The sequence below is a fragment of the Sceloporus occidentalis genome, unplaced genomic scaffold (assembly GCF_023333645.1).
Source record: "Sceloporus occidentalis isolate IW3139 unplaced genomic scaffold, rSceOcc1.0.p SCAF_7, whole genome shotgun sequence".
Classification (NCBI taxonomy): Eukaryota; Metazoa; Chordata; class Lepidosauria; order Squamata; family Phrynosomatidae; genus Sceloporus; species Sceloporus occidentalis.
This window is the reverse complement of record NW_028316987.1, coordinates 27180015-27207288: the sequence shown is the minus strand read 5'-3', so window position 1 is coordinate 27207288 and position 27274 is coordinate 27180015. Positions and strand designations below refer to the sequence as shown.

The window sequence follows — 27274 nt, the reverse complement described above, 5'->3', positions numbered from 1 at the left end:
TGCATCCACACTGGAGAAATAGCCCAGTTTGGCAGTGCTTTAACTCTTTTCTGGCTCAAGGCTATGGAATTCTGGGAGTTGGAGTATGTTGTGTGGCCCTGATATCAAGGCTTGACTCTTTTTATGGCTCAAGGCTATGGGATTCTTGGAGTTGGAGTATGTAGTGGGCCCCAGATATCAATGCTTGACTCTTTTTCTGGCTCAAGGCTATGGGATTCTGGGAGTTGGAGTATGTTGTGGGGCCCAGATATCAAGGCTTGACTCTTTTTTTTTGGCTCAAGGTGATGTGATTCTGGGAGTTGGAGTATGTTGTGGGGCCCAGATATCAAGGCTTGACTCTTTTTCTGGCTCAAGGCTATGGGATTCTGGGAGTAGGAGTATGTTGTGGGGCCCAGATATCAAGTTTTGACTCTTTCTGGCTCAAAGCTATGGGATTTTGGGAGTTGGAGTATGTTGTGAGGCCCAGATATCAAGGCTTGACTCTTTTCTGGCTTCCTTATATAGGACACATCCTACATTTCAGACTTCTACCTAGCAGGAATTTCAAAACGTCCTCCATTTTTTGTAAGATGAGCAGATGTCCTCCTTTTCTAGGACGTGTCCTATGTTTCAACCTTCTGGCCAGGATGAATGTAAAAATGTCTTCCATTTTTGGTAGGATGACCACACGTCCTCCTTTCTCCAGGATACAGCACACATTTCAGCCCTGCCCAGGAGCAATGTCAAAACGTCCTCCATTTTACCAGGGTGACCAGACGTCATCCTTTATCCAGGACACGCCCTACATTTCTGCCCAGGAAGAATTTCAAAACTTCTTGGTTTGTTCAGAGAATTTGCCTTTGCCAGTCTTTCCTTGAGGCTTAGAGTGTGTGACTTGCCTAGTGGGTTTTCTTGGTTTTTTAGAGAGTTTGCCTTTGGTGACTTGGGTGTGTGTGAGTGTATGAGTGTGTGCTTTCAAGAGGTTTTCTTGGGAGGTTTGTTCAGAGAGGTTTTGACTTTGCCATCCTCTGAGGCTGAGAGAGAGTGACTTGCCCAACGGTTTTCTTGAAAGATTTGTTCAGAGGGAATTTGCCTTCACCTTCCCTTAAGGCTGAGAGAGTGTGACAAGCGCTGTGATATCCCTCGTGCGCCGCACCATTTGGGCTTGGCACATGAGCCACGTCATCGACACACGCATCATGTAAACGGCAGTGTGCCAAGGTGGCACCCGTGGTTTGCAGTAGGACTCGGGATATTAAAAAATATAGGGGCCCCAAATGTACTTTCTGCCCCAGGCCCCTAAAGGCCTTGCTACGGGCCTGGCCAGGGAGCCACTTGTGCGCCTCTTGGCTTTGCAAGGAGCAAAAAGGAGCCAGGGCCAGGGGAGAGCAAGGGGCGCTTGCTTTGAAAGTGAAGGGGGGAAAGGCAAAGCTCCCTTCTCTATTCCTACTCCTCTGATGTGACAGCAGCATCTGTGTGCCCTGAGGCATGCTTTCCACCCAGGTAAGAAGAGGCAGAAAAGGTGCGATATTTAGTGCAACTAAATAAATAAATAAGTAAATAAACTTGTGCAACTGCAAACTACAAGTTCCATAACTCTATAGCATTGAGGGGTTAAAGTGGTGTAAAACAACATTGATTCTCCAGTGTGATAGCAGCCTGAATTAAATGCAGATAATGTTGTTGTGAGATATTTAGCCTTCTCTGTTGGAGAGCTCTGGTGCAACTGCAAACTACAAATTCCATAATTTTAGCATTGAGGAGTTAAAGTGGTGTTAAACAACATTGATTCTCTAGTGTGATAGCAGCCTGAATTAAAGTGATGCAGATAGTGTTGTAAGATATTTAGCCTTCTCTGTTGGAGAGAATCAGATTTTCATCGAATCCTGGTCTCCAGAGTCATAGAGTCATAGAATCGTAGAGTTGAAAGAGACCGTAAGGGCCATCCAGTCCAACCCCCTGCCATGCAGGAACTCTCAGTCAAAACATCCCTATTGACAGCTGGCGATCCAGCCTTTGCTTAAAGACCTCCAAAGGAGACTCTCCAAGGGAGTGTGTTCCACTGTCGAACAGCCCTTACTGTCAGGAAGTTCCTCCTTGTCCAACACACAAAACACACAAAGCTATATCCCAACCTCCTATCCAGGAAGAATGTTAAAATGTTCTCCATTTTGAGCATGACTGAGAAACATGAATTTATATTGTTTTTTATTAATGTTTTTGGCTTTTAGTTGGTTGTGTTCTCCATTTTTTGAACGTCCTATAATTTGTCCTACATTTTGTCGTACATCATGTCCTACATATTCCCTACATTTTGAGGCGCTACCGGGGGGGGGGGGGGAGGCGCCAAAATATTTCTCGCTTGGGGTGGCCAAATATCTAGAGTCGGCCCTGCCCCTGCCCTGCTTGCCCTTCATTGAAAAGCTAAAACATTTTATTTAAGCAAACATTTTAATATATAATCATGCTAGGGTGGCTTTTGCGGGGGGGGGCAGGGGTGTTGGTTATGTCTTTTAATCTTTTTATATTTTTAATGTGACTTTATACAATTTTTAGATTATTTAAAATGTTTTATATTTTTACAGTAATGATTTTTTAACCTGTGAGAGACTTTGAGCTCCTTATGGGAGGGAGAAAGGCAGCACATAAATAAATAAATAAATAAATAAATAAATAAATAAATAAATAAGTAAGTAAGTAAGTAAGTAAGTAAGACAAGGAGCAAGGTTAACCTGTGCCATGTAACGTCAATGTCTTTTAACCATTTCAAGATGTATCTTACACATAATGTAACAAAATTTGCTACTTTTATGTATGCAAATTTTGTTCTCACTGTCCAACAGATAGCATAAATTAGAAAAAAATCAGAACATCCTGGAAATTTAGTTAAAAGGGGGGTAATCAGATGGTGGTGAATGTCCTTATAAAATTAATAATAAAATGGGCCCTTATTATCTGCTGGGGTTTGGCTCCAGGACCCCCCATGGATAACAAAATCCTTGAATGCTCATGTCCCATTAAATACAATGACAGAGGAAATTGGTGTCCCTTATCAAAATGGCAAAATCAAGGTGTGCTATTTGGAATTTATACTTTTTAAAATATTTTCAAGCTCTGGATGCTTGACTCCATGGATAAAAAAATCTGTGGATAAGGAAGGCCAAGTGTACAAAAGTACATGAACTGTAGTTTCTATAGCACCAGTATCACAAGGACAGAATCAGAATTCATAGGAAATTTCCCCATATTTTCCCTTCTAGTACTGCTCTAAATGATAAATAGCAGCAGGAATGAACTGTCCTCCTTTGGTTAAAAAAAAAAAAGTTTTGAATAGCTGTAACAGTCTCTGTGCATTCCAAGAGACATAATCTGAATGAATATTTCTACTTCCTGAAGCTTGGAAAATGATCTCCAACTATTTAAAGATCTTAAACTGCTCAATAGGCTGCCCAGCCAAAATCCAACATCTCTGCTTCGGGTATTTTGAAAAGGTGAGGATCTTAGTCTTGGTATAATTTACTATTAATTTTTCTTCAGCATAATTCCTTTCTTAACTTTTGTTTCCTTAGTGACATGTCGTCAAATACTACACCTTGCCTTTAATGTAGTGTTCTCATGTATAAGCCTTAGAAGTAAATGGTTGTCTATTGATATGTTTTAAATTTGTTCAACAGTTTAGATCTATATACCATGTCGAATGGTGACTTGAAGTCAATAAATGCTGCAAAAAGAGATGGACCAGTTTGATGAGAATACTTCTCTACTAGATGTTGCAAAACCATTGCATGACCTTCCTGCTCTAAATCCAGCCTGTTTGTCCCTCAGAATAATATCAGATTACAGTCAGTCCATTAGTTTGTCCTGTGGATGTTTAGCATACATTTTACTGATCTGATTTAGCAGCAGACTAATTGGATGAAAATTAGCTGGATGATATCTTTTACCTTTTTGTAAATTGGACTTATAATAGCTAGACCCCAGGCTTTTTGTATCATACCTGAGCAATCTATTGCTGTAAACATGAAGTTAATACTGGAACCCACTAATCTAAGGGGCGAAACAGACAGGCAGGAAAAAGCGGCGTGAAGCTGCCTTTTCCAAAGCTGCATTGAAACCCTACCAACCATACCGCCTTCTCCCAAGATGGCTGGACTGTGCATGTCATAATCAGACAGTGTGGCTTCAAGTTGCATTGTTAGGTACTTTTTTTTTACTGTTCCCCCCACCTGCATACCTTTGCAGGAGTGAACCACAAGTGACTGCCATCCTATTGGACGACTATCCCTGTGAACCTGCACACATTCACATGTGCAGCACTTCACTGGGATAGGCATCAGTGCAGAGGTGTGCCCATGCAGATGCCAGCAATGTTCATTCATGCCCCCATTTCAGTCCCCCCTTCATCCCATGCTCCCTCTTTGGCTGTCTGTTTTCTGTATGTTGTACTCATCTCCATTAGAGGCGTCATGGTTTCTCTTTGGGGCATTGCCACCCTCACTATTTAGGTATGGCAGCTCCGTCCCTTTTAAATGCTCTCCTGCAATGGGGTTTTTACATGCAAAATTAGGGTTAGGGTTTGGAAAGAATGCCCTTTTAGTGATGCCCCAGCATCTGTGCATTTATACAGGGATGAAGGGGTGGCACGTCCCATTGAGGGTAACGGGGCGTATGCCTGTGGCACATGCGCGCTAGCGCACCACTGCATGCACAAGCCCCATTCACTTAAATGGAGCTTGAGCATCCGCGGAATTTGCTTTACACAGGGGAGTCTGGAACGGATCCCCTGCATAAAGCAAGGGTGCACTGTACATGCAAAGGTGTGCATTTTCTGAGAAGTGGAAAAATCCAGCTCCTTTCTCCCCATAGCACAGCTTGGGTATGCTTTCTGGATGGCTTCAAGGCATGCATTGTCTAAATACCCTGCCTCGAAGCTGGCCAGAAACCTGCTTATTTTGACTTTTTCGCCCATAAGTCATTTTTTTAAAATTATCCCATAAGTAACAAAATATGCACCAGGGCCTTTCCTTGATTTAAGCTGTTTAATTATATTTCTAATTTCTGAATAAGAGACCAGTGGGGGCCAGTGGGGGCGAGATGTTACATGCAGCTCCAACTCTGTCAAGGAATTCTGCTTGAGCATACATGGCTGCAAAATAGTCTACCCAAATATTGGCTGGGATCTGGGTCATGGGACTGTAAATGGTTTTTATTTGTTTTTGAGAGAGAGAAAGATGGTGCTCTTCCCCTTGCAAGAAATAGTAGGGTTGTTTGGAGTGGCTGCAACTATCAGGCATCCCTAGGATGCCTGTGTAGCATTCTCTCTCTCTCCCCCCCCCCCCCCCACAAATCAGCTGTTTACACTGTTTTTTCAGTCTCATAAGCTCTAATGTTGAGCAAGAGGTAGGATTTGCTTTATATAATTTTAAAAAGTGCTTTTCCTTATTTGTTGATTGTGGTCTCTGTTCTGAACAATGTTTGTTCCAAGATATAGGAACTCCTTAACTCTTTCTATTTCCTCATTGCCTAGGTTAAATTAATTACAGTAAATCCTCCATGGTCATTTTTGTTTGTTTGTTTGTTTTCTTTATGTTCAGCCAGAAGCATGATGTCATCTGCATATCTTAGATTGTTGATGTTCCTTCCTCCTAATCACTCCTCTTTCTTCTGAGTCTAGACCTGCTCTACATATAATATTTTCTGCATACAAGTTGAACAAGTAGGGTGACAGAATGCAGCCTTACCTGAACCCTTTGCCATTTCGGAACCATTCTGTTTCTCCATATTTTAGCAGTAGCATCTTGTCCTATGTACAGATTTCTCATCAAGACTATCAGATAGCCTATTTGAGTGCTAATAGCCTTTTTGTTAAGGCAGTTTAAGTTGAGGGATCAGAGTAACCTCCTCTGTGTACCACAGAAGTACAAACCTAATTTCTACATGACTGCACTACATTTCTGCTCTTATAGCTTAATGGTTAAAATTTGGATTCAGAAGGAAACATAGCCAGTATGTCTCTATGTGTGGAAAGATTTCTCCCCAAATTTTCATATAAGGAAACAATTGCACAATCATCTCAGGAGTGTGGATGCACCATTTACATGAATTGGTTCTTCCTCATGGATACAGAACTAGCAGCCACTCTAGTTTCTGCAAGGTTATAGCACTTTTTGAAATTGTCAGCAAGGCAGAAATTGCAGCAATATTGCTCACAGTACTCACATAAAGAAAATGCTTTGTACAAATGTTAGTGTAAGTATGCTGAGCACAACTGCAAAACTAAGCATTAATAATATGCACCCCCAGTGCGGGGAACCATCTGAATTGGCCCTTACCTGAAAACAAGAAGGAAGTATAAAGCAGCATGTGTCTCTATTAATGCACAGTCTGATATCAGAGTAAATTCTGTTCACCTAGGATGGAATCAGTAAAACATGACTTTGGCTAGGCAGTACCAATTTTTAAAAAGGGAAAACCTTCTCCTTTTTTCATTAGAAACAGGGATAGCACCAAAATAATGGAAGCGAAGATTGAGGATTCAGATATATTTATTGCTGCTCAGCTGCAAGACACCTTGGCTGCTTTGGATAAAGACCTAGCAGGTAAGTTGCAATACTGTACATATGTGGTTCAAATAGAAAATATGGAAGATATAAGTGGGGGCAGTCCATTATTTATTTGGGTTAGAGCAGGTGAAGTTGGATGTTTAAAGGAAATATTCAACTATCATATGACTAACTCAAATGTTATTATACTATAAGCATCAGCTTGCATGGAAATCAGCTTTTGTAACAAAACTTTCAAATAAATAGGGCAGTTTGCTCTAGAAGAGAATATACTTCCAACTCTATGATTCTATGATATTAAATATTTGCTCTTTATTAAACATTTGCTCTCTAGAGAAAACATTAAAAGCCCCTCAAATCCCTGGGGATAATCTTTATTTGTACAGAACAATGTAATGTTCTGTACAAATGAGGATACCAGGTCAATTTATATTGCACCCTTAGTAGAAAAATGGCCGGGGCATCCAAATAATTTCTATGTGAAATATCTACTTCAGGATTTAAAACCTTATATTACATGTAGAGTAGCTAAATTTTGTGTTGCTGTAATGAAAATAAGACAAATTCAGATAAAAAATATCTCCCTATCTTAATATATTTATATTTATTATTATAATCGTTTTAATTTTGAAAGTTTTAATGGAAAATTGTCAGAGGAAATACAAATTTTGTACTCCGTTTTAATTTATTTTATTTTATAGTATTCTGTTGTGAGATTTCTGTTGTTTTGGCTTCGCCCCAAATGGGGCACCAAATCAGGTACTGACAAAATCACTGTGTCACTTTGAAGCCCATTGCTGTACTTATGCACTGTACCTGGTAATCTTTTTAAACTTTGCTGGTCATCAAAATATGTCTGTTTACACCATGCTGCAAAGTACAAGGGATGCGGCGATGTGGAGATGACACTTTAGAATGGACATAGTAAAACTGGCATCCCTAAAATACTGCCGTTGCTTCACTGCTAATTGTACAAAGGATGTTAGCATATTTTAATTTCATATAATCATGAAATTTACAAAATTACAGGAGAGTGTTTTTATATTATTTTACTTTATTCTATTTTATTGTATGTCACTTGAAACTTATTGTTGCACTTATGTATTATGCTTTGTACTTTTTAAATTTTGCTAGTCATTGACTGAATAGAAATATATGTATGTATGTACAAAGTCCTATGCCACTTAAGACCAGGATATCTGACAGCAAGTCTTGTTCTCTGTCACCTGACTGATCTTTAATGTTTTTTGAGGAGGCTGGCAGCCTTATCACATTAAAAATGAACCTGGTAGGCAAATGGAGAGAAGCGTGTTTAACTTTCTGTCTTCACATGACATTGAAGCACTTTCATTCTCTTCCAGTCATAAAAGTGTGGGAGAACATGGCAAAAACATCCCTTTTGCCAAACATATTTTTCTAGCTTGGCAAATAGGACACTTTTACAATACTTTTGTGACTGGAAGAGAATGAATGTACTTTGACCTCATGTAGAGATAGAAAGATAAATGTGCTTCTCTCTGTTTGCCTGCAAAGTTTGTTTTTAATGTGATAAGGTTAATTTCTGGTGGTTCCATATGGCTTTGAGATCTACTTAAAGTACAGCCTGAGATGGGCCTTTACCATATCAGATCATATCATGTGAAATGTCCTTTCAGTCAAGGCTTGTTCCTCCCAAGCCTGAAGTACTTGCATGTCTCTGGTATGGGTCTTTGCTGAAGCACTTTCCTCTCAGACAAAACAGATTGCTACCCACAATGTATCTTTCACTGTAAATTTTTGTCTTTGTTTTAATATATTATATACCACTTTGATGTCTTTGATATGTATTATAAATTTGGTTAATAAACAAACACAAATATTTTTCAGCAATGGAAGATATGAATGAAAATTCAGAAAATGGATCTTTGTCTAGTGCACCCACCCCTTTTCCACAAACGGCTGAGGCTACTCTAGATGTTTCACTTCCTGTGCCAGTGACAATCATAGATCATGTTCCAGACATTGATATAAAGATCCAGCGTAGCAGTGAGGAAGAAAAATGTTTGTTTTCCAAGCGAGGGATTAATGAAAAGATACCAGTTCAACCTATTTGCCTTGGTGAGCAGATCAATGAAAATAATAACAGTGGATCTTTCACTGAGGGATATGTAGATTATGTATCTCCCTGTTTATGTGAGAATTTATTGTCACAACAGTTTCTTAAGGAAAAGGTTAGACACCAATCTAAAGAAGAGCAGACATATGAATCTGATACCTATGTATCCTCATGTAAAAAGAAAAAGAAGGATGCATACCATGACATTCATTCTGAAGAATCGAAAGCTAAGGTGTTTGCTTCTAGCCTTGAGTTTATGAACAAAGTTTATGAACAAAGATTAAAGAAGGAAGTAAAGCACTTGAGAAAGGAGACTAAGGAGGAACTTCCAAGCAAACTGAAAACTGAACTGGAATTTAGGCACAGATCAGAAAAAAACCTCAGCAAGAAAGAAGGTTCTCCATTGCCACCCCTAGTTCACCAGCAGGTTCCCCAGTGCCATCGTGTTCACAATAGAGTTACAAACTATGACCCTAAAAATGGCCTGACAACTTTTAAAATTGTTCCTCCCAAGCCTGAAGTAAAATATTTTGACAGAGATACATCCCTTTTTACTGGTGTCATTAAAATAGATGAGTTAGGCAACTTGGTGACTCCAAATTCTGGTGGTATTGGAAAGGTCACAGGAAATAAGAATTCAAGTGAAACAGAGGATAGAGCCAAAGCATACTGGAAGTCAAATTCTGTGGAAAAGCAACTGGAAGAGTCCCCAGTAGGCCATTCTACTAAACCAGTAGTCATCACCTGTTCTAAACCTTTCAGTAAAATATCAGATATTAACCCTGAAAAGGGAATAAAACCTGAAACAGAAAAAGTTTCCTCAAAAAGTATCATTGTGGCCAAATATTACCCAGTGGAAATACAGTCAGAAAAAACAGAGGAAACTTATTCAAGCATCTTCAATTGCAGAAAAAGTATATCAAATATGGTACCACTTGGTGTTCATTATAGGATAAGAAATAACACCACCAATAGCAAATCAATGGATCAGACCAAATCCTCTAATTGTTACAGTGCACCAGTTACTACAATATTATCAAAAAATAGTAGCACCACTGAAAAAGAACCTATTCCTGGTTCAGTGCAAAATGTAATTATTAGAGAAATCCCTCTTATATTGAATCAAAAGAAAGGACAGATCGATCAAGCTAGTTCTACCTTTTTCCTTAGATCATCTGAAGTTCCCTCATCTTCCATTACATTCATCCCCTTTGTAAAGTCAACTATGGAACATCCTTTTAACAGTGGATCATCAGCATCACTTAGTACACTTACAGTTAATCATATGTTTTCAAAAAAAGATGAGAAACATGGTGATGCATGTTTAAAGAATGAACCAGAGTCTACTATCAATGATGACAACCTGTACAATGTTTTTGGGCCAAAGAAAAAGTTTAAACCCGTCATTCAGAAGCCACTTCCAAAAGATACATCACTGCATCATACTTTAATGGAAGCCATTCAGACTGCAGGAGGAAGAGAAAAGCTTCGAAAGGTAAAATAACTTTGGTGCAAAACAGACCGGCATAAAAAGCCAGCTTCTGGGCATCTTGGGGGCATGGCATACAGATGACATATGCCCCCAAGACACCCGGAAGCTGGCTTGAAGTTGCCCAACTGCCTGGCTGTTGGTCGGCTTCTGGGTGCTTCGGTGGAGCAGTGTTTATGCACTGCATGCTGCCAGAGCACCTTCTGCCCTCAATGGTGAGGTAGAAAAGCTGGCTTTTTGCCAGTGAAAAAAGTAGTGACTATTTGCCGCTCTTTTCTCGGCTGGCAAAAAGGCGAATTGGGGCCTCTGCATGCAGTTGCTGTGTTCCTAATCTGGCTTTGTCAGGGGAAGTCTGTTTCGCCCCTTAGCTGAAAACTACTTTGGATATTATAAGTACTTCCCCTAAATGGATTCATAAAACTTCCTGTAATATCAGAAGTAACTTTTATACTACTTAAGTGGTGGACTATTATCTTTTTACCTTAGCAGACATCCACCTGTTTTATAATGCTTGTTGTTTCCAGTCAACCATTGTACACATCCACTTTAAAATTTTATTACAAGATATTACACCAAACTACTGCCCATTTTGTATGCACTGCATGTTGTTATGCAGGAATAATAAGAGCATAACTTGCTTAACCTAGCAAAAGAAGTGCAGGACTTTTTTCCAACAAATGAAACAAATGCTTGTAATTGGTACATAATAATAATTGTGTCACCTTGGAGATAATGATGCACAGTGGACCCTTGTTATATGCTGGGTTTGGTTCTATGATCCCCCATGGATAACAAAATCCGTGGATTCTCAAGTCCCATTAAATATAATGAGATAGCAAAATGGTGTCCCTTATAAAAAATTGAAAATCAAGGTTTGATATTTAAAATTTATACTTTTTTTGAACATTTTCAAACCGTGGATGCTTGAATCCATGTATAAGAAATCAGTGTTTAAGAAGGGCCAACAGTATAACCACATAATCCATGGAAAAAAATCTAATCCAAACATAATACTGATATATTTTCACTGACACTATTGACCAGTTTAATTTCATTTCATTTCTTTCTTTTTCTTATCAGTATTGTGATAGGTACTTACCATACTCAACTTTTATACAAATACAAATTGTATTTACTTTTCAGTGTATTCAGCTTGGGTAAAGGCCAAAATCAAAAAGGCCAACTTGCAACAGTAATCTTCCACATATTCAAATTTCCCAAATGTCTCAATGTAATTAAAAGAAAAGTCTGTGTGTGTGTTTCTCATGTTAGATTTCACATGGCATAGGAAGTGGCACTCAGAAGAAGCCATCATTCACAGAACCAGAGAATGAGCATTCTGCCCTTCTGGCAGCTATCAGAGGTCACAATGGAAGCTCAGGGTTGAGAAAGGTAAGGTCAAGACATCAGCATTCTTTCAATAGGTCCTTCATCCACCTAAAATTTGTTTTTCAGGAGGAAGAGGTTATGAAAGACCAAGGGCATCTCCAAGGGGGTGCTGGGGTGTGGGCTGCCTGGGCTGTACCAAGTGACACCCTAAGCTTCCCAAACATCTGCCTTTGGACAGAAATGGGCTGTGGCGTTCACCTGCATCCATTTAAAATCCTGAAGAGATGGGTGGGGCAAGACTCAATGGGAAAAGCAAGGAGAGGCCCCACTATATATGTGTGTGTGTGTGTATGGACAGGTTGCTCACCTGTAATGGTATTTCTTCGAGTGGTCATCTGCGAATACATACAAATGGGTTGTACTGCACCTGTGCAATGCTGCTCAGAAACTTCTGGAATCACTGGGCAAAATTAACTTTGCAACTTTTTGGAGGTAGCCCCGCCTATCCCTTATAAGTCCCCTGCCTTCCTGCTCTTTCCCCAGTTCCGAAATTTACGCCACGTAAGTGACATGAGAATGAGCCAATGTAGAGCAGGACACTGAGGGGTAGGACGGGTGGGATTTGTATGTATTTACAGATGACCACTCGAAGAAATACCGTTACAGGTGAGCAGCTTGTCCTCCTCCTTTGTGGTCTCTGCGGATCATACAAATGGGTTAGACTGACAAGCTTCGGTCAGTGAAGGAGGGACACCAAAGTTCGGTTCAAATAAAGCTGTGTGTATTAACCACACAATAAAGATCTTTGAATCACAACTGTGTTTGCAGTATTTAGTACTTCAGTAAACATGTTCAAGTCATAAGGCACACTTTCCAACATATTAGGTCATGAAGACCTATGTAAACCATGTCAATCTTTGTAAACCATGCCAAGTCTGGAAACCATGTCCTATGAGGAACGACTTAGGGAGCTGAGGATGTTTAGCCTGGAGAAAAGAATCATAGAATCATAGAGTTGGAAGAGACCACAAGGGCCATCCAGTCCAACCCCCTGCCATGCAGGAAATCCAAATCAAAGCATCCCCAACAGATGGCCATCTAGCCTCTGCTTAAAGACCTCCAAGGAAGGAGACTCCACTACACTCCGGGGGAGTTTGATCCACTGTCGAACAGCCCTTACTGTCAGGAAGTTCTTCCTAATGTTCAGGTGGAATCTCTTTTCCTGTAGCTTGCATCCATTGTTCCGGGTCCTGTTCTCTGGAGCAGCAGAAAACAAGCTTGCTCCCTCCTCAATGTGACATCCTTCACATCCAATGTGAAGATTAAGAGGTGATATGATAGCCCTGTTTAAATATTTGAAGTCTAAGATTGGTCTAAGGCCACCATCAGTCTTGGGGACCGTAAAATATCTGGAGAAGAAACATCTAGGGGCTTGTGAAGGATCAACAGGCGAGATTGCGCCCTTTGCCAAAAACGAGCGTACTTTGTTGAGAAGGGTGTTGGGGTGTGTGTGGAAACAACAGCTCCAGTTGGAGGGAGCTCTTTGAACTCGAGGGCATAAACCCTACAGATGATGTCAAGGACCCAAGAGTCAGAAGTCACAGTGGCCCAGGTGTCAGAGAAGGGCCTTGATATGTCACGGAAGGAGGAGCTAGAGGAGACGACGGAGCATGCAGCAACTCTTAAGGATCTCTCCTTGCCATGGTCGGTATCCTGTTTGCGGTAGTCCTTGTGGTACAGGGCAGGGGGCTGGTGGTGGCCAGAAGAAGAGGATGACTGGGACGGGTAGCACTGCCTCTGGTGCTCCTGTTGTTGGTATGAGCGGTCTTGTTGGAAGGGCTGCTGGCCCTGGCCATACCATTGTCGCTGACCTCCAAAATGCTTCCAAAAGGAGGGTCGAGAGGGGTTAGACATAACGTGCTTCTTGGCAGCCACCTTCATATGGTACTTGAAATTGAGGCACTCGTCAGTCTCACGCTTGAAGAGGCCTGCATCATCGAATGGCATGTCCTCAATGGTGGCCTTCGCGTTTGGGTTCAAGTCCGAAGAACGGAGCCAAGTGTGTCTCCTCAGGGCAATAGCAGCCGCCATAGACTTGGCTGAACAATCAGTGGAGTGTCGGGCTGAGGTTATCAGCCAGCTCCCAATAGAATGAGCCTCATCCCTGATCTTGGTCAGGATGCCTTGACATTCATCTGGGATGTCTAGAATAATCGGACAGATTCTTTCCATCAAGCACTGTATGTATGTTCCCATACAGGCATTGTGATTTGCAACTTTGAGTCTGAGAACAGAAGAGGTGTAGGCTTTCTTCGTCAGGTCATCAACTTTTTTAGCCTCCTGATCAGCGGGTGATGTGGGCATTTTTGGTGTGAAGGACTTCTGAGACTCTTTGACGATGGCAGAGTTTTGCTTGGGATGAACAAACCACCAAGAAGGATGGGATGGAGAAATCCTATAAAAGGACTCAATCTTTCTGGTCGTGGGAACCACAGAAAGCGGTGCATCCCAGGAGCGTTTGGCTATCCTCTCTAAGGAAGGCAACAATGGGATGGAAGCTGGTGTCAGATCCTTGCTGTGGACCTGCTTCTCAATGGGGTTGGTGGTGTCATCTTCAGTGTAGGTGATCTGAAGGTCTAACACATTCCCCATCTTAATGATGTGCTCTGAAAAGGTATGGACATCGTCCATGGGAGATGAAACACCTGGTTGGAACAGCTCCTAAGGAGAATGGGGGGCGATCTCATCCAAGGAACCCAATTCAACATGTGATGCACAAGGGTCTCCATGCTGGGATTCGTCATGGTCTGAATCCGACGCATCAACCGTCATCACCGCTCGAGAAGATGTCTGGGTAGCCATGGCTGCAGTTGAGTGAGACCGAGGTAGCAGACGGTACCAAAACCGTTGGTGGCAGAGTGGATTTTGCCATTGGTGGTAAAGTGGATCTTGACATTGGTGGGACAGTGGATTTTTGGCCCAAGTAACGACGGAGGATATCGTGATTGACAGAAACGAAGTATCTATCTGTCTCACTGTCATAGAAGAGATCAGAGACCTCCTGCTGAAGGAAACGCGGGGGCTGGTGAATCTCTGCCTGATGGACTTGAACCTGAGGAACCGGTATGGGAAACCGCTGACCTTGGAAAGAGCCTCTACGAGATGACATGGCAAGCAGAATGGCATTGTCGGCCTCTTTATCAGAGACTTGATGGAAGGCCAATGTAGCAGGCGCAAGGAAACCGAAGCTGAAACCGGTGTCTGATGGGTCTCAGGTTCAACTGGTACTGATGAGTCCCATCTGGGTACCGAAGAGGCGGTATGGTCTTTAGAAGGTGAACGAACGCCATCAGGAGTCTTGGTTTGGGCTTTCTTGGAATCAGAAGAGCAGTGAGGAGAACCTTCTCCTGAATCGAAAGGCCTCTTTTTCCAATGGGCCATGAGAAGAACCCTCTCCTGAATCCAAGGGCCTCTGCCTCTTTTTCGAGGAGGATTTTGAGCTTGAATCTGCAAGGGAGCTCATATCCTTATCATGGGCTGAATTCTTCTTGGAGCTCGAGTCCTTATGCTTAGTGTTGTCCTTTTTGGAGGACATAGATTTGGACTTTGTCTGGCATGTGTCTTCGGACCCAACATCCCTTTCAGATTCAGAAATGGTGGTGGCACTTGGCTCAGTGGAGGAGCTCTGGGCCACAGAAACGGCAGCTGTTGGTACCGACTCCGAGGCAGCAGGTGCAGAAATGGAGCAGGAGGCTGATGGAGGCAAGAGAGCTTCTGTTGGTACAAGGCAGCCTTCAGGCAAGAGTTGCAGTGTTTCCTTGCCTGGGGAGTCAGAGACTTGCAGAGGGCACAAGTCTTGGGGTTGTGTGCCTCACCGAGGCAGAGAAGGCAAGAAGAGTGGGGATCTTGTCTGGGGATCTTACGACCGCAGATGTCACACTTCTTGAATGGAGCCAGAGACATCGTAAGCCAAATCAATTTCCAAATCGAAGTCGTAAGAACGTATGGATTGGTCAACAACACATGGGGGGTGGTGGTGGTGGTGGTGTCAGATCGAGAATGGTCAAGAAAGCCGAGGTCGTAGATTTTGAGAACGAAACAAGCGGATTTCAGCAGCGAAGTTCCTAAAGCAGCTAATGTGGCAGAAAAAAGGAACTGGGGAAAGAGTGAGAAGGCAGGGGACTTATAAGGGATGGGTGGGGCTACCGCCAAAAAGTTGCAAAGTTAACTTTGTCCAGTGATTCCAGAAGTTTCTGAGCAGCACAGTACAGCCCATTTGTATGATTCACAGAGACCATGAAGAAGAAATGTGTGTGTTTGTGTGTGTGTGTGTATAATTTTCTTTAAAAACATCACATCTTACCAGATTTTCACTTTAACTACATGAAATAATGTACATTTAAATACACTTAGGCTCTGTATGTGATACTGTAATTTAAAGGTATAATTTAGTTTTGCTACTTGTTTATAACGCATATATTGCCTTTACAATCAATGATATATAGGAATTTTGATTTATGAGTAACATTACTACAAAAAAAACTAGTAAGGATTTTCTATGGTGTGATATGGGAGAAAGTCAATGCATTATTGCACTGGGTGATGCCAACCCTAGTGATGCCATTGTGAAATATTGCTCTCTGAGACCATAGAGAGCTCTGCTAGACACAGTAGACAATACTGAGATGGGCAAATATATCCTAGTATATACAGGGTGGACATATTGGCCGTATAACAAAGGATTTGTACTGTCCTAATATAAGGTAGCCTCCTATGTTCAATCAGTTTGGTGAGATGAGACAGAAAAGTCTATCTGAACTGCAGTGACACACTCATCTACCATTGAAACCTGGGACCTGCCTTATTTCTAGTTCTACTGTTCCCCCACTCAGCAAGCTAGATGGGAGTACATCTGAGAGAATTTTTGTCACCTGCTAGTTACAAAGCTGTCAGAAATGTAACCAGACTTCAGATGAAGAATATTCCAGTGGCATCACTAGAGTTAGTGTCACTCAGGCAGTAACTCATGATATCACACCCTCTCAATGACAATCTCCCACACTGCATTGGCAGACTCATCTACCATTCGACAGTGAGGGAGCTGCTGCAGTCACCTGCAACAGTTGTGGGATGTTTGTATTCTTGCCTATGGATGTGGGTAACTTCACCTACACCAAGTACAAGTTGGTAGCCATGTTGGAAGAAAAGGTCCCACAGATGGAAACCCAGGTAGGTATATTTCAGCACATTTAGGGAACAAGAGGTTTTCCTGGACAGAAAGGAACAGATGAGCCTAGATGGGGAAAACACAAAGGAAGTTTGTGGGGAGGAGTTCACTTCACATATTTATTTATTATATTTATTTGTATCCTGCTCTTTCCCCAAAACTGGGATTCAAGCAGCTTCACAACATTAAAAAATCAGTACAATTAAAAACATAGAAAAAGTACACTAAAAAGGAATTAAATTATTACAATATTAAAACAGATAGTTAGATAGTTACTTAAAAAACTAAAACACATTTTTAAAAGATGTGTGTGTGTGTGTGTGTATACATATATACATACACACATACATACACACACACACATATATATACACACATACACTGTATCATTTTTTTTAAAATGGTGCAACATCCTAGCCTTTCCTTATAATTTTATAATTTGTTTTATTTATATACCGCTATTCCAAAGATCATAGCGGTGAACAGCAAGTAAGCTAATTAGCAAGTAAGTTATTTAATTATATCAATTCCTTAAAAGCCTGTGTGAACAGGTAGGTCTTATCCTGCCAACAGAAGGCCATCAAGGAGGAGCCATTCTGATTTCCTTGGATAGGGCATTCCAGAGTCCATACATACACAGGAGGTAGGCAGTTGGAGGAATGTCACACACGGAAGTGGGAAAATCAGGGATTGCAGCTACAGAATTAATTTGAAGCTCTCTCCCTTTATTGAGGATGATCAGGAAGAGCAGCGGGGACAGTCCACAGAGAATGTGCAAGGGCTATTCCTTGGAAGTGCCAGGGAATAGCCCCTGCTAATCCTTGGAGGTGATGGTGGGGGACTCCTTGCTGGAACTAACAAGATGTCTTGGGAGGTGTGCTGTCTCCCTGGGGTGAAAATTTGTGATGTGACAGTGAGGCAAAAAAGACTTGTCAAGCCTACTGACCGTTATTCCTTCCTTTTGCTTCATGCAAGAACCAATAAAACTGTCCAGTGACAGCAAAATTTTGGGAAAAAAATACACACTACACTATAAGTAATTCTCCAAACACCAATTAAAATGACCCCAGAATGTTTCTTATTAAATATGATAGAAGGGAAAGAAAACAGACAGCATTTAAAATTCATTTTATATTCAGTAACAGCTGCCAGAATGATGTGATGCCATCAATAGCTGACTGGCTAAGGAAATGCTTAGAAATGACAGAGTTTGATAAACTGACCAGATCATTAAATGGAAACCTAAAAACAGGATGGGATAAAGATTGGGAGTTACTAACAAACTATTGTAAAGCAAAATGAACTACTTAAATAATATTTAATAAAGGGGATCGATATGAGTATATCTCTATTTAAGTACAAGATATAAATATATTTTTATCTGCTTTATTTCTGTCTATTGTAATATAAATAAGACTGGAAAATGAAGATAAACAGTACAATCACACAGAGGATATATTGTTGGTTAAACACACTAACACAGATATATATGAGGATGTATAAATATTTATGATATGCACAGATACAATATTATAATAATGCAGGAAAATGGAATAATAACAAACAGAATTAAGAAAGAATAAATAAATAAACACACACACACACACACACACACACACACACACAAACACACAAATAGGCTCAGTTAAATTCCAAACAAATTCACTTAATGTTGGAAGGGGGAAGGTTAATATATTAATAAGACAATATGATTGATTTAAATATATAACTATGGATACAATAATGTTATAGAGAAATTGTATAGATCATTGTTTGTTGAATATAATGAAAATATTTGAAAAAAAACCCTGAAAGGCACAGTCTTCAAAATATCATAAAGGATTATGAGGCTCTTCGTAGAAAGCTGAAAGAGCTGGATGCACAGGTTGTCTCATCTCTTCTTCCATTTGAAGGGAATGGTCCTGGAAGGGAGAGGAAAATAGCTGATACGAACAACTGGCTCTGAAAATGGTACCACCAAGAATCATTTGGATTCTTAGATCATGGGCTGCAATTCCATGAGGGGAAACTCCTGACAATGGATGGGTTATACGTTGGCAGAAACGTTTTTGCCAATAGTCTTAAAATTTTGATCAGGAGGCCATTAAACTGAGTTATGTGGGGGAGGGAGACAGTATATTGGAAGGCAGGAGTACATTAAGGGCTGGAGACAATAGTCAAACTGTTCTAGAGGGAACATGGCAAACAGTGCAAGGACCCAACAGTGGGACGGAAAAAACTTTACACAGGCAGCTAGAGGGGAGGACACATGGCCTTACGCTAATGCACGGAGCATGGGAATGAACAAGATGAAGTTGAAATCCTAGCACATCAAAGCAAATTTGATATAATAGGCCTTACTGAAACCTGATTGAAAGAGTCTCATGATTGGAATCTAGTAATAGAGGGGTATAACCTTTTTAGGAGAAATAGACCAAACAGCAAAGGAGGAGGAATAGCATTATATGTCATGGATTTTTACACCTGTGAAGAGATCTAGGACAAAACTGGAAGCCAGTTGGGTAGCATCTAGATAAAAATTAAAGGGGCGGGAAACAACAGGGATGTTATTGTAAAGGCGAAGGCTTTCATGGCCGGCATCCATAGTTTTTTTGTGGGTTTTTCAGGCTATGTGGCCATGTTCTAGCAGAGTTTCTTTATGACGTTTCGCCAGCATCTGTGGCTGGCATCTTCAGAGAATGCTTTGCTTGGAAAAATTGGGTGCATATATACTGTGTGAGCCTGGGAATGCAGGAGTGATTTGCATGTGTATTGTTCTGTGTTGATGGCTGGCCTCAGCCTGGGAGGCTAATGCAAATGAGGATTAATGTCTGCTAATTGGTGATCATTATCTGCTGGGAAAGCCCCTGACTCTGAATGGTTTCCCATTTGCATTTGCTGAGTCTTTATTTTGCTATTATTCAGGACTGGTAGCCAAATTTTGTTCACTTTAAGGGTTTCTTCTTTCTGGTTGAAATTATCCAGATGTTTGTGGATCTCAATGGCTTCTCTGTGCATCCTGACATGGTAGTGATTGGCATGGTCCAGACCTTCAGTGTTTTCAAACAGTATTTTATGCCCAGGATGGTTTGTGGCATGTTCTTGTTTGCACACTGCATTTGGTGGTCCCTATGTAGACTTTTCCGCAGCTTCATGGTATGTGGTAAACTCCTGTGGCTGTGAGATGGTCTCTCTGGTCCTTGGCTGAGCGAAGCATTTGCTGGATTTTCTTCGTCGGTTTATAAACCATTTGCAGGTTGTGCTTTCTCACCACTTTGCCTATTCTGTCTGTGACTCCTTTGATGTATGGTAAAAATACCTTCCCTTTGGGTGGCTGCTTGTCTTCACTTCTCTGGGTATTTCTGGGCCTGGAAGCCCTTCTGATGTCTGAGTTGGAATAAACATTGGCCTGTAGAGCTTGGTCCAAATGCTTCAGTTCATCTTCCAAGAAGTGGGGTTCACAGATGTGTTTTGCTCGGTCTACCAGTGTTTTGATTGTGCTTCTTTTTTGTCCTGGGTGATGGTTGGAGTTCTTGAGCAGGTATCGGTCTGTATGTGTGGGTTTTCGGTATACTGTGTGACCCAAACGCAGGTTCGGTTTGCGGATGACAAGGACCTCCAAAAATGGCAGTGTTCCTTCCTTTTCTTTTCCCATAATGAATTGGATGTTGGGGTGGATGTTATTCCGATGGTTCAGGAATACAGCCAGGTCTTCTGCTCCATAGCTCCAGGTGGTGAAAGTGTCATCCACATATCGGAACCAAGTTGTGGGCTTTTTCGGTGCTGTTTCCAGGGCTTGCTTTTCAAAGTGTTCCATGTAAAAGTTTGCTGTCACCGGGCTTAGAGGGCTTCTCATTGCTACTCCATCTCTTTGTTCATAGGGACTTTCCCAGCAGATAATTGATCACCAATTAGCAGACATTAATCCTCGTTTGCATTAGCCTCCCAGGCTGAGGCCAGCCATCAATACACATGCAAATCACTCCTGTATTCCCAGGCTCACACAGTATATATGCACCCAATTTTTCAAGGCAAAGCATTCTCTGAAGATGCCAGCCACAGATGCTGGCGAAACGTCAGAAAGAAACTCTGCTAGAACATGGCCACATAGCCCAAAAAACCCACAAAAACTAGGGATGTTATTGTTGGAATCTACTACAGACCTCCAAGTTACACTGAGGAGTTATATGATGCCTTTCTAGAACAGGTGTCCACACTCAGAAAGGAGAGATATAGTAGTGATGATGACTTCAACTATGCCAGTATTTGCTGGAAATCAAACTCAACCAAAATGTTAAGGTCTAGAAAATTCCTCACTTGCTTCAAAGACAATTTCATTGTCCAAAAGGTGGAAGAGGCAACAAGGGATCAAATGTTTTGGATCTGATTCTAACCAACAGGGAAGGCCTGGTTAATGGGGTGCAAGTGGTGGGATCCTTAGGTGGGAGTGATTATATTCTCCTGGAGTTTGTTATACAGTGGAATGGAGAAGCTAGGCATTGTCAGACATGCATTCTAGACTTTAGGAAAGAGACTTCAGAAAATACTTGGGGTGATCCAGTGGTCAGAAATACTAAAAGAGAAGGGAGTTCAGAATGGATGGGCATTTTTCAAAAGGGAGATACTAAAGGCACAATTTCAAACTGTTCCAATGAGGAGGAAAAATGGAAGGTGTCTGCATAAACAAGGGTGGATGACTAAAGAACTTTCAACCGAGCTAGGTTTTAAACGGGAAATGTATAAAAAAATATTTAAAAAAGGGAAATCACCAAAGAGGAATTCAAACAAATAGCTAACACATGTAGGGGTAAAGTCAGAAAGGTTAAAGTGTATAATGAGCTCAGGCTTGCTAGAGAGGTTAAGAACAATAAAAAGGGCTCTTGTGGGGAGTATATCCTTAAAAAAAATGAAAAAGAAGGAAATGGTAGGCCCACTGTGTGGAGAAGTTGGTAAAATGCTAACGGGGGACAGAGAAAAGGCAGAACCACCTAACCCCTTCTTTGCCTCTGTCTTCTCAGGGAAAATGCATCACAGAATATGTAAAGAGGTAGTACAGGAATACCTGGCTAATCTAAGTGAATTCAAGTCTCCAGGACCAGATGAACTACATCCAATGATATTAAAAGAGCTGGCAAATGTAATCTCAGAGCTATTGGCAATACTATTTGAGAACTTTGGAGAACAGGAGACGTCTCAGCAGATGAGGGCAAATGCCATCGCCATCTTTAGTCTGACATCATTACTAGGAAAAATTCTAGAGTTTATTGTTAAACAGAGAGTCTGTGAACATTCAGAAGGGAATGCCATAATCACAAAAGTCAACATGAGTTTTTCAAAAACAATTGATGCCAAAATAATCTTACCTCCTTTTTTGATAAAAATCTCCAGCTTGGTAGATGAAAGGAATGTTGTAGATATAGCATATTTTGATCAGTAATGCCTTTCACAAGGTCCCCAATGAGATTCTTGAAAAGAAGCTAGTAAAATATGGACTAGACAATGCAACTGATAGGCTGATCTGTAATTGCTGACTGGCTGAACCAAAGGGTGCCTAAGAATGGCTCCTCTTCATCTTGGGGAGAAGTGACCAGTGGGGTGCAAAATGGTTCTATCTTGGGTCCAGTGCTATTCAATATCTTTATCAATGATTTGGATGAAAGAATAGAGGGCATAGAATCATAGAGTTGGAAGAGACCACAAGGGCCACCCAGACCAACCCCCTGCCATACAGGAAATCACAATCAAAGCATCCCAGACAGACAGCCATCCAGCCTCTGTTTAAAGACCTCCAAGGAAGGAGAATCCACTTCATACCAAGGAAACCGCGAGCAGACACATTTTTTGTTTTACGCCGGGGGGGGGGGGCGATAAAACAAGGGCGAACTGTACATAGTTTCATGTGATTAACATAAAAAGTTGTTTTTAAATACATTTTTAATTTTTTAAAAAATTAAAATGAAATACCCTGTGGCCTTTCCTTCCTCTCTGCAGTGAGCATCAACAGACTCATGCCATCTCTTCAGCATTTTAAAGTACAAAGATAAATACCACAACCCATTTCTTCCAAAAAACAGATGCTTGAGGAGCAGTGGTGTCACCCCACCTTTACTGTATCACTTGAGGTGGCCCGCACCCCTCTATTGATGCCAGTGGAATATTCTTATCTTCTATGTGATCCTGTCCGTCAAGTCAGAGAATATATGCTATTGTGAAGATATGTGCTAATATGCTAATTACTAGTTTAGTATTATATAATAAACATTTATTTGTTGTCATGTCAAAAATGTTTGAGACACTTCTGTATGTCATTGGAAACCCCTCTTTTTATAGTACTTTACAGAAGTATACTTCTTGATCTTTTCTCACCTAGTATTTTGTGTTGTGAAGGACTATGTAACTAGTTGCAGAGAGATAAACCTAAATTTGCTAAATAACCTTTTGTAAGGTAGGAACCACCAGTCACATCCTCCTGATATGACAGATAGTTGTGAAAAAGGTTAAATATGAGAAGAAGCAGAAGTCTGTGTATAGGTATTTGATATCGTAATAGATTTTCTTAGGAAGTACCAATGTTTGCTGTACCCTTGCTTTAGTAATGTTTTGTTAAAGCATAAGAAATCTTTTATCACTGAGAACTATATGCTGTCACTTGTGCCACTTTACATGCCATGTCAACCTCACTGATAGTACAGTTATTTCCATGTGAGTTGAAGACAAGGATGGATCACCATATGGATCTTGAGGTTCAGGTGAACACTAGAATCAATCTGATGTTGATTTTGCAAAGTTTTGGGCTTCTCTTGCACTCTCTAACAGCTTGTAAGACTCCCTTCTGTCTTGATTTATTTATTGATAAAATATGAATATTTAATTTTGTTAATTAGTTTGTCTCAGTATCTTGAAAATGGAATGCAGACACATGAAAGCTAATATATTAGCGCTGGTGGCACAGTGGTTAAATGCCAGTACAGCAGCCACTCACTCACAAACCACAAGCTTGTGATAGCTTTTGTGGGTTTTTCGCGCTATGTGGCCATGTTCTAGAAGAGTTTCTTCCTGATGTTTCGCCAGCATCTGTGGCTGACATTTTCAGAGAATGGTGGCATGGAAGACAGTGGTGTGTGTGTGTGTGTGTGTGTGTGTGTGTATACACACACATATACATACATACTGTTGGTTGATGAGAAGTGAGTTGCATGTTGATATGTGTATTGTTCTGGTGTTGAATAACAAGGCCTCAGGGTGTCTATTTAATTAATGACCCATTGTCTGCTGGGAAAATCCCCCTCACCCTGGGTAGTTTTCATCTGCATGGGTTGGGTCTTGATTTTGGTGTTTTTCAGGACTGGTAGCCAACCTTTGTTTACTCCCAAGGGTTTCTTCTTTCCTGTTGAAGTTGTCTAGGCTGTTTATGGAGTTGAATGGCTTCTCTGTGCTTTCTGACCTGATAGTTGTTGACATGGTCCAGAATTTCAGTGTTTTCAAACAGCATTTTATGCCCAGGATGGTTTATAATGTGTTTTGCTACTGCTGATTTTTCTGGCTGACCCAGTCTGCAGTGTTACTCGTGTTTCTGGATTTGTGTTTAAACACTGCATTTGGTGGTCCCTATGTAGATTTGTCTACAGCTGCATGGTATGCAGTAAACTGCTACGGCTGTGAAAGGGTATCTCTTGTTCTTTGCCGAGTGCAGTATTTGCTGGATTTTCTTGATCAGTTTGTAGACCATTTGGAGGTTGTGTTTCCTCACCCCTTTCACTATTCTGTCACATCCTTTGGAACTCCCTTCCATGGGAAGCTAGGCCCCCTCCCTGCTTGCTTTTCGCTGGCAAGCAAAAACACTTTTCATAGAATCATAGAATCAGACTCCACTACACTCCGAGGGAGTGTGTTCCACTGTTGAACAGCCCTTACTGTCAGTAAGTTCCTCCTAATGTTGAGGTGGAATCTCTTTTCCTGTAGCTTGCATCCATGGCTCCGGGTCCTAGTCTTTGGAGCAGCAGAAAACATGCTAGCTCCCTCCTCAATGTGACATCCCTTCAAGTATTTAAATAGGGCTATCATATCCCAGAAATGGACTCAAGGAAGCTTACAAGATAAAAACATCTAAAAACTTATGTTGAAGCCACCCACCATTAAAAGCAATGGCACGTGCGCACAACAGTGTGCCAAGCCCAAGCCCCATTCTATCCAATATGTGCTTTTTGGTTTACATGGGCGAGGGGTCCAGCACGGATCCCCCGCGTAAAGCGAGAACGAACTGTATTGGAAGAATATTATATCTGAAACCATTTTCTGACCCATTTCTTATAACTAAGATTAAGCTTCTTCCTGTGGTGGGTATATTCTTTGGTTACCTAATTCATAATCTTAATTCGAAACACAAATGATAATTTTCAACTTAATACGTTGACCCTCTGTGTCAAAAGCAATTCTGGGGTGCCAGAGTTCCAATAAATAAAGGTTGAGTTTCTTAGGTTGCTTTGAGGACAGATTATTTGCTCTGGTCATAATTTTTTGATCTGAAAAAGCAAGAAACTATGTTTAGGCCATATAGAAAACCTTTTAGAGAAGCAAGCTGAAATTGTTCCAGGGTAGAGATTAAAAATATGCATCTAGAATCAATTAATAATTGTTACTTTATGCCTATTACTGATAGAACCTTCCTCTATGCTTCCATTTTTTTTCTTTGATAGATCTGCTCATTTGCTTCAGAGGAGTTGCAGCATTTCAAAAATGCAGAAATAGCATTGCAAAACAAAAACACCACTACTAGAACAGAGCAGCAGTGTGATCAATTGCTACTTCCTCCACCACAACCTCCTTCCCAGTTGATGAAGAAAATTCCCAGGTCCTTTACAAATAAAATAACAAAAAACACAGAGAATCCAAGGCAAGCCTTAATGGAAGCAATACGTTCAGGCGCTGGGGCAGCACATTTAAGAAAGGTAAGCACCATCTTTGTGGGAAGGATGCTGTAAACTTCAGAATGCATTTGGTTTGGAACTAGTTGTCATGTTCATGACAGGGAGGTAGGATCTGGGGACACAAGGAGCAGTAAGAAAACAATTTATAAAGTGCCCAATAGCAATGCATGCAATGCATCAAGGTGCATGCTGGGTTCATAACCCTTGTCGAAGCGAATACAAGCAGAGTTTATTTACGCGGACAAGACGCCTAGAAGAAGGTCTGTGAAGAATCCTAGTTGCATAACAAACTTCCTCTCACACACAGGAATGAATCTCAGTACAGCGAGGTTTCTCTCAAATGAGGGTTCTTTAATTTTTGTTACATAACTATTTACAAAGATAACACAGAGTATAAGACATCCGTCTTGAATACTCTCAAATAAGTTACTTTACCAGCCAACCAACCATAACAACCTCTGAGGCAGTTACAGTAACACTAATTGTATAACCGACATTCTCTCTCAGAAGAAGAAGTGACACTTGCATCAGCTTTCCCAGGATGCATTGTTTTAAAATGCAGACTCATGTAACTACCATTGGAACTGTAATAACATCCGCTACAGCTCCACCTAGTGGCCACATCCATGTCATTTTCTCAGACCTGTTTACAACATGGTCCTGACAGATATTTATTTATTTATTTATTTATTTAGGTATTTATATCCCGCCCTTCAGCCCTAATGGCTCTCAGGGTGGCTTACAATTAATATTTTTAATCAGACAGTTCCCTGCCCTCAGGCTTACAATCTAAAAGACATGAAACAAAAGGAGAAGGGAATGATGGAGGGAAAGGGGATGAGGTCCAGTGGTTCTTCTCTCCCTCTGAGGCCTGGACCAAGACAGATGGATTGGAGGGAGGGCTCTTCCTTCTTCCAGGCTAGTCCTGATGGAGCTGGACCGGCCTGATCAACTCCCTCTCAGGCCGGCGGGTGGCAGTTATGGAGGGTGGAGTCTCTTTCCTTCAGGCTGGCCCTGATGGAGCTGGACCTGCCTGATGAATTCCCTCTCAGGCCTGCAGATGGCAGTTATGGAGGGTGGAGTCTCCTTCCTTCAGGCTGGCCCTGACAGATGTTTCATTAGTATTAGTTTTAGGACTGGCTGTGGGATAACAGACTAGGCAGTGTGTTAAGTGATTTGAAAGATTTGCCATTAACTTCATGTGCCTCTATGGAAAACCTCTAGAGAAAATAGAACTGAGGAACAGGAAGTGTACAGTCTCATGTGACAATAATATTAGGCATATTCTCATACCAGTCAGAATAAAAGCAATTATTACAAATTACATCATAGAGGCAAGATTTTGGATGTCCTGTTTTCCACCCTTTTTGGGTCCCACTCTGATCGAAAGGCGACATATAAATAAATGACTATTTCTTAGAACTCTTTGAATTACTACCTATCCCACAGAGAGACCATTAAAAAACCCTTGGAGGAACCAATGGGTTAAAGTATTGCATTGTACTGTGCATGATAGCTCAGTCGCATGCAGTATCCTGAATACAGAGAACTGAATTGATATACAGTTAGCCCTGAGAGCCAGCATGGTGTAGCGGTTTGAGCATTGGACTACAACTCTTGAGATCAGGATTCAATTTCCTGCTTGGCCATGGAAACCCATTGGGT

General features: G+C 41.1%; 1 protein-coding gene across 2 annotated transcripts in view; it reads left to right on the top strand.

Annotated features, from left to right (window-relative positions):
• COBL (cordon-bleu WH2 repeat protein) overlaps positions 1 to 25463 on the top strand; it is a 192699-nt gene extending 167236 nt beyond the window's left edge. For both annotated transcript variants that reach the window (XM_089532471.1, XM_089532470.1), the window contains exons 11-14: positions 6472 to 6578; positions 8409 to 8639; positions 11399 to 11518; positions 25379 to 25463. In XM_089532471.1, coding sequence (XP_089388597.1) covers positions 6472 to 6578; positions 8409 to 8639; positions 11399 to 11460 — 400 coding nt within the window. In that variant the 3' untranslated portion in view covers positions 11461 to 11518; positions 25379 to 25463. The remainder of the gene's footprint in view (positions 1 to 6471; positions 6579 to 8408; positions 8640 to 11398; positions 11519 to 25378) is intronic.
• Positions 25464 to 27274: the final 1811 nt, after the last annotated feature.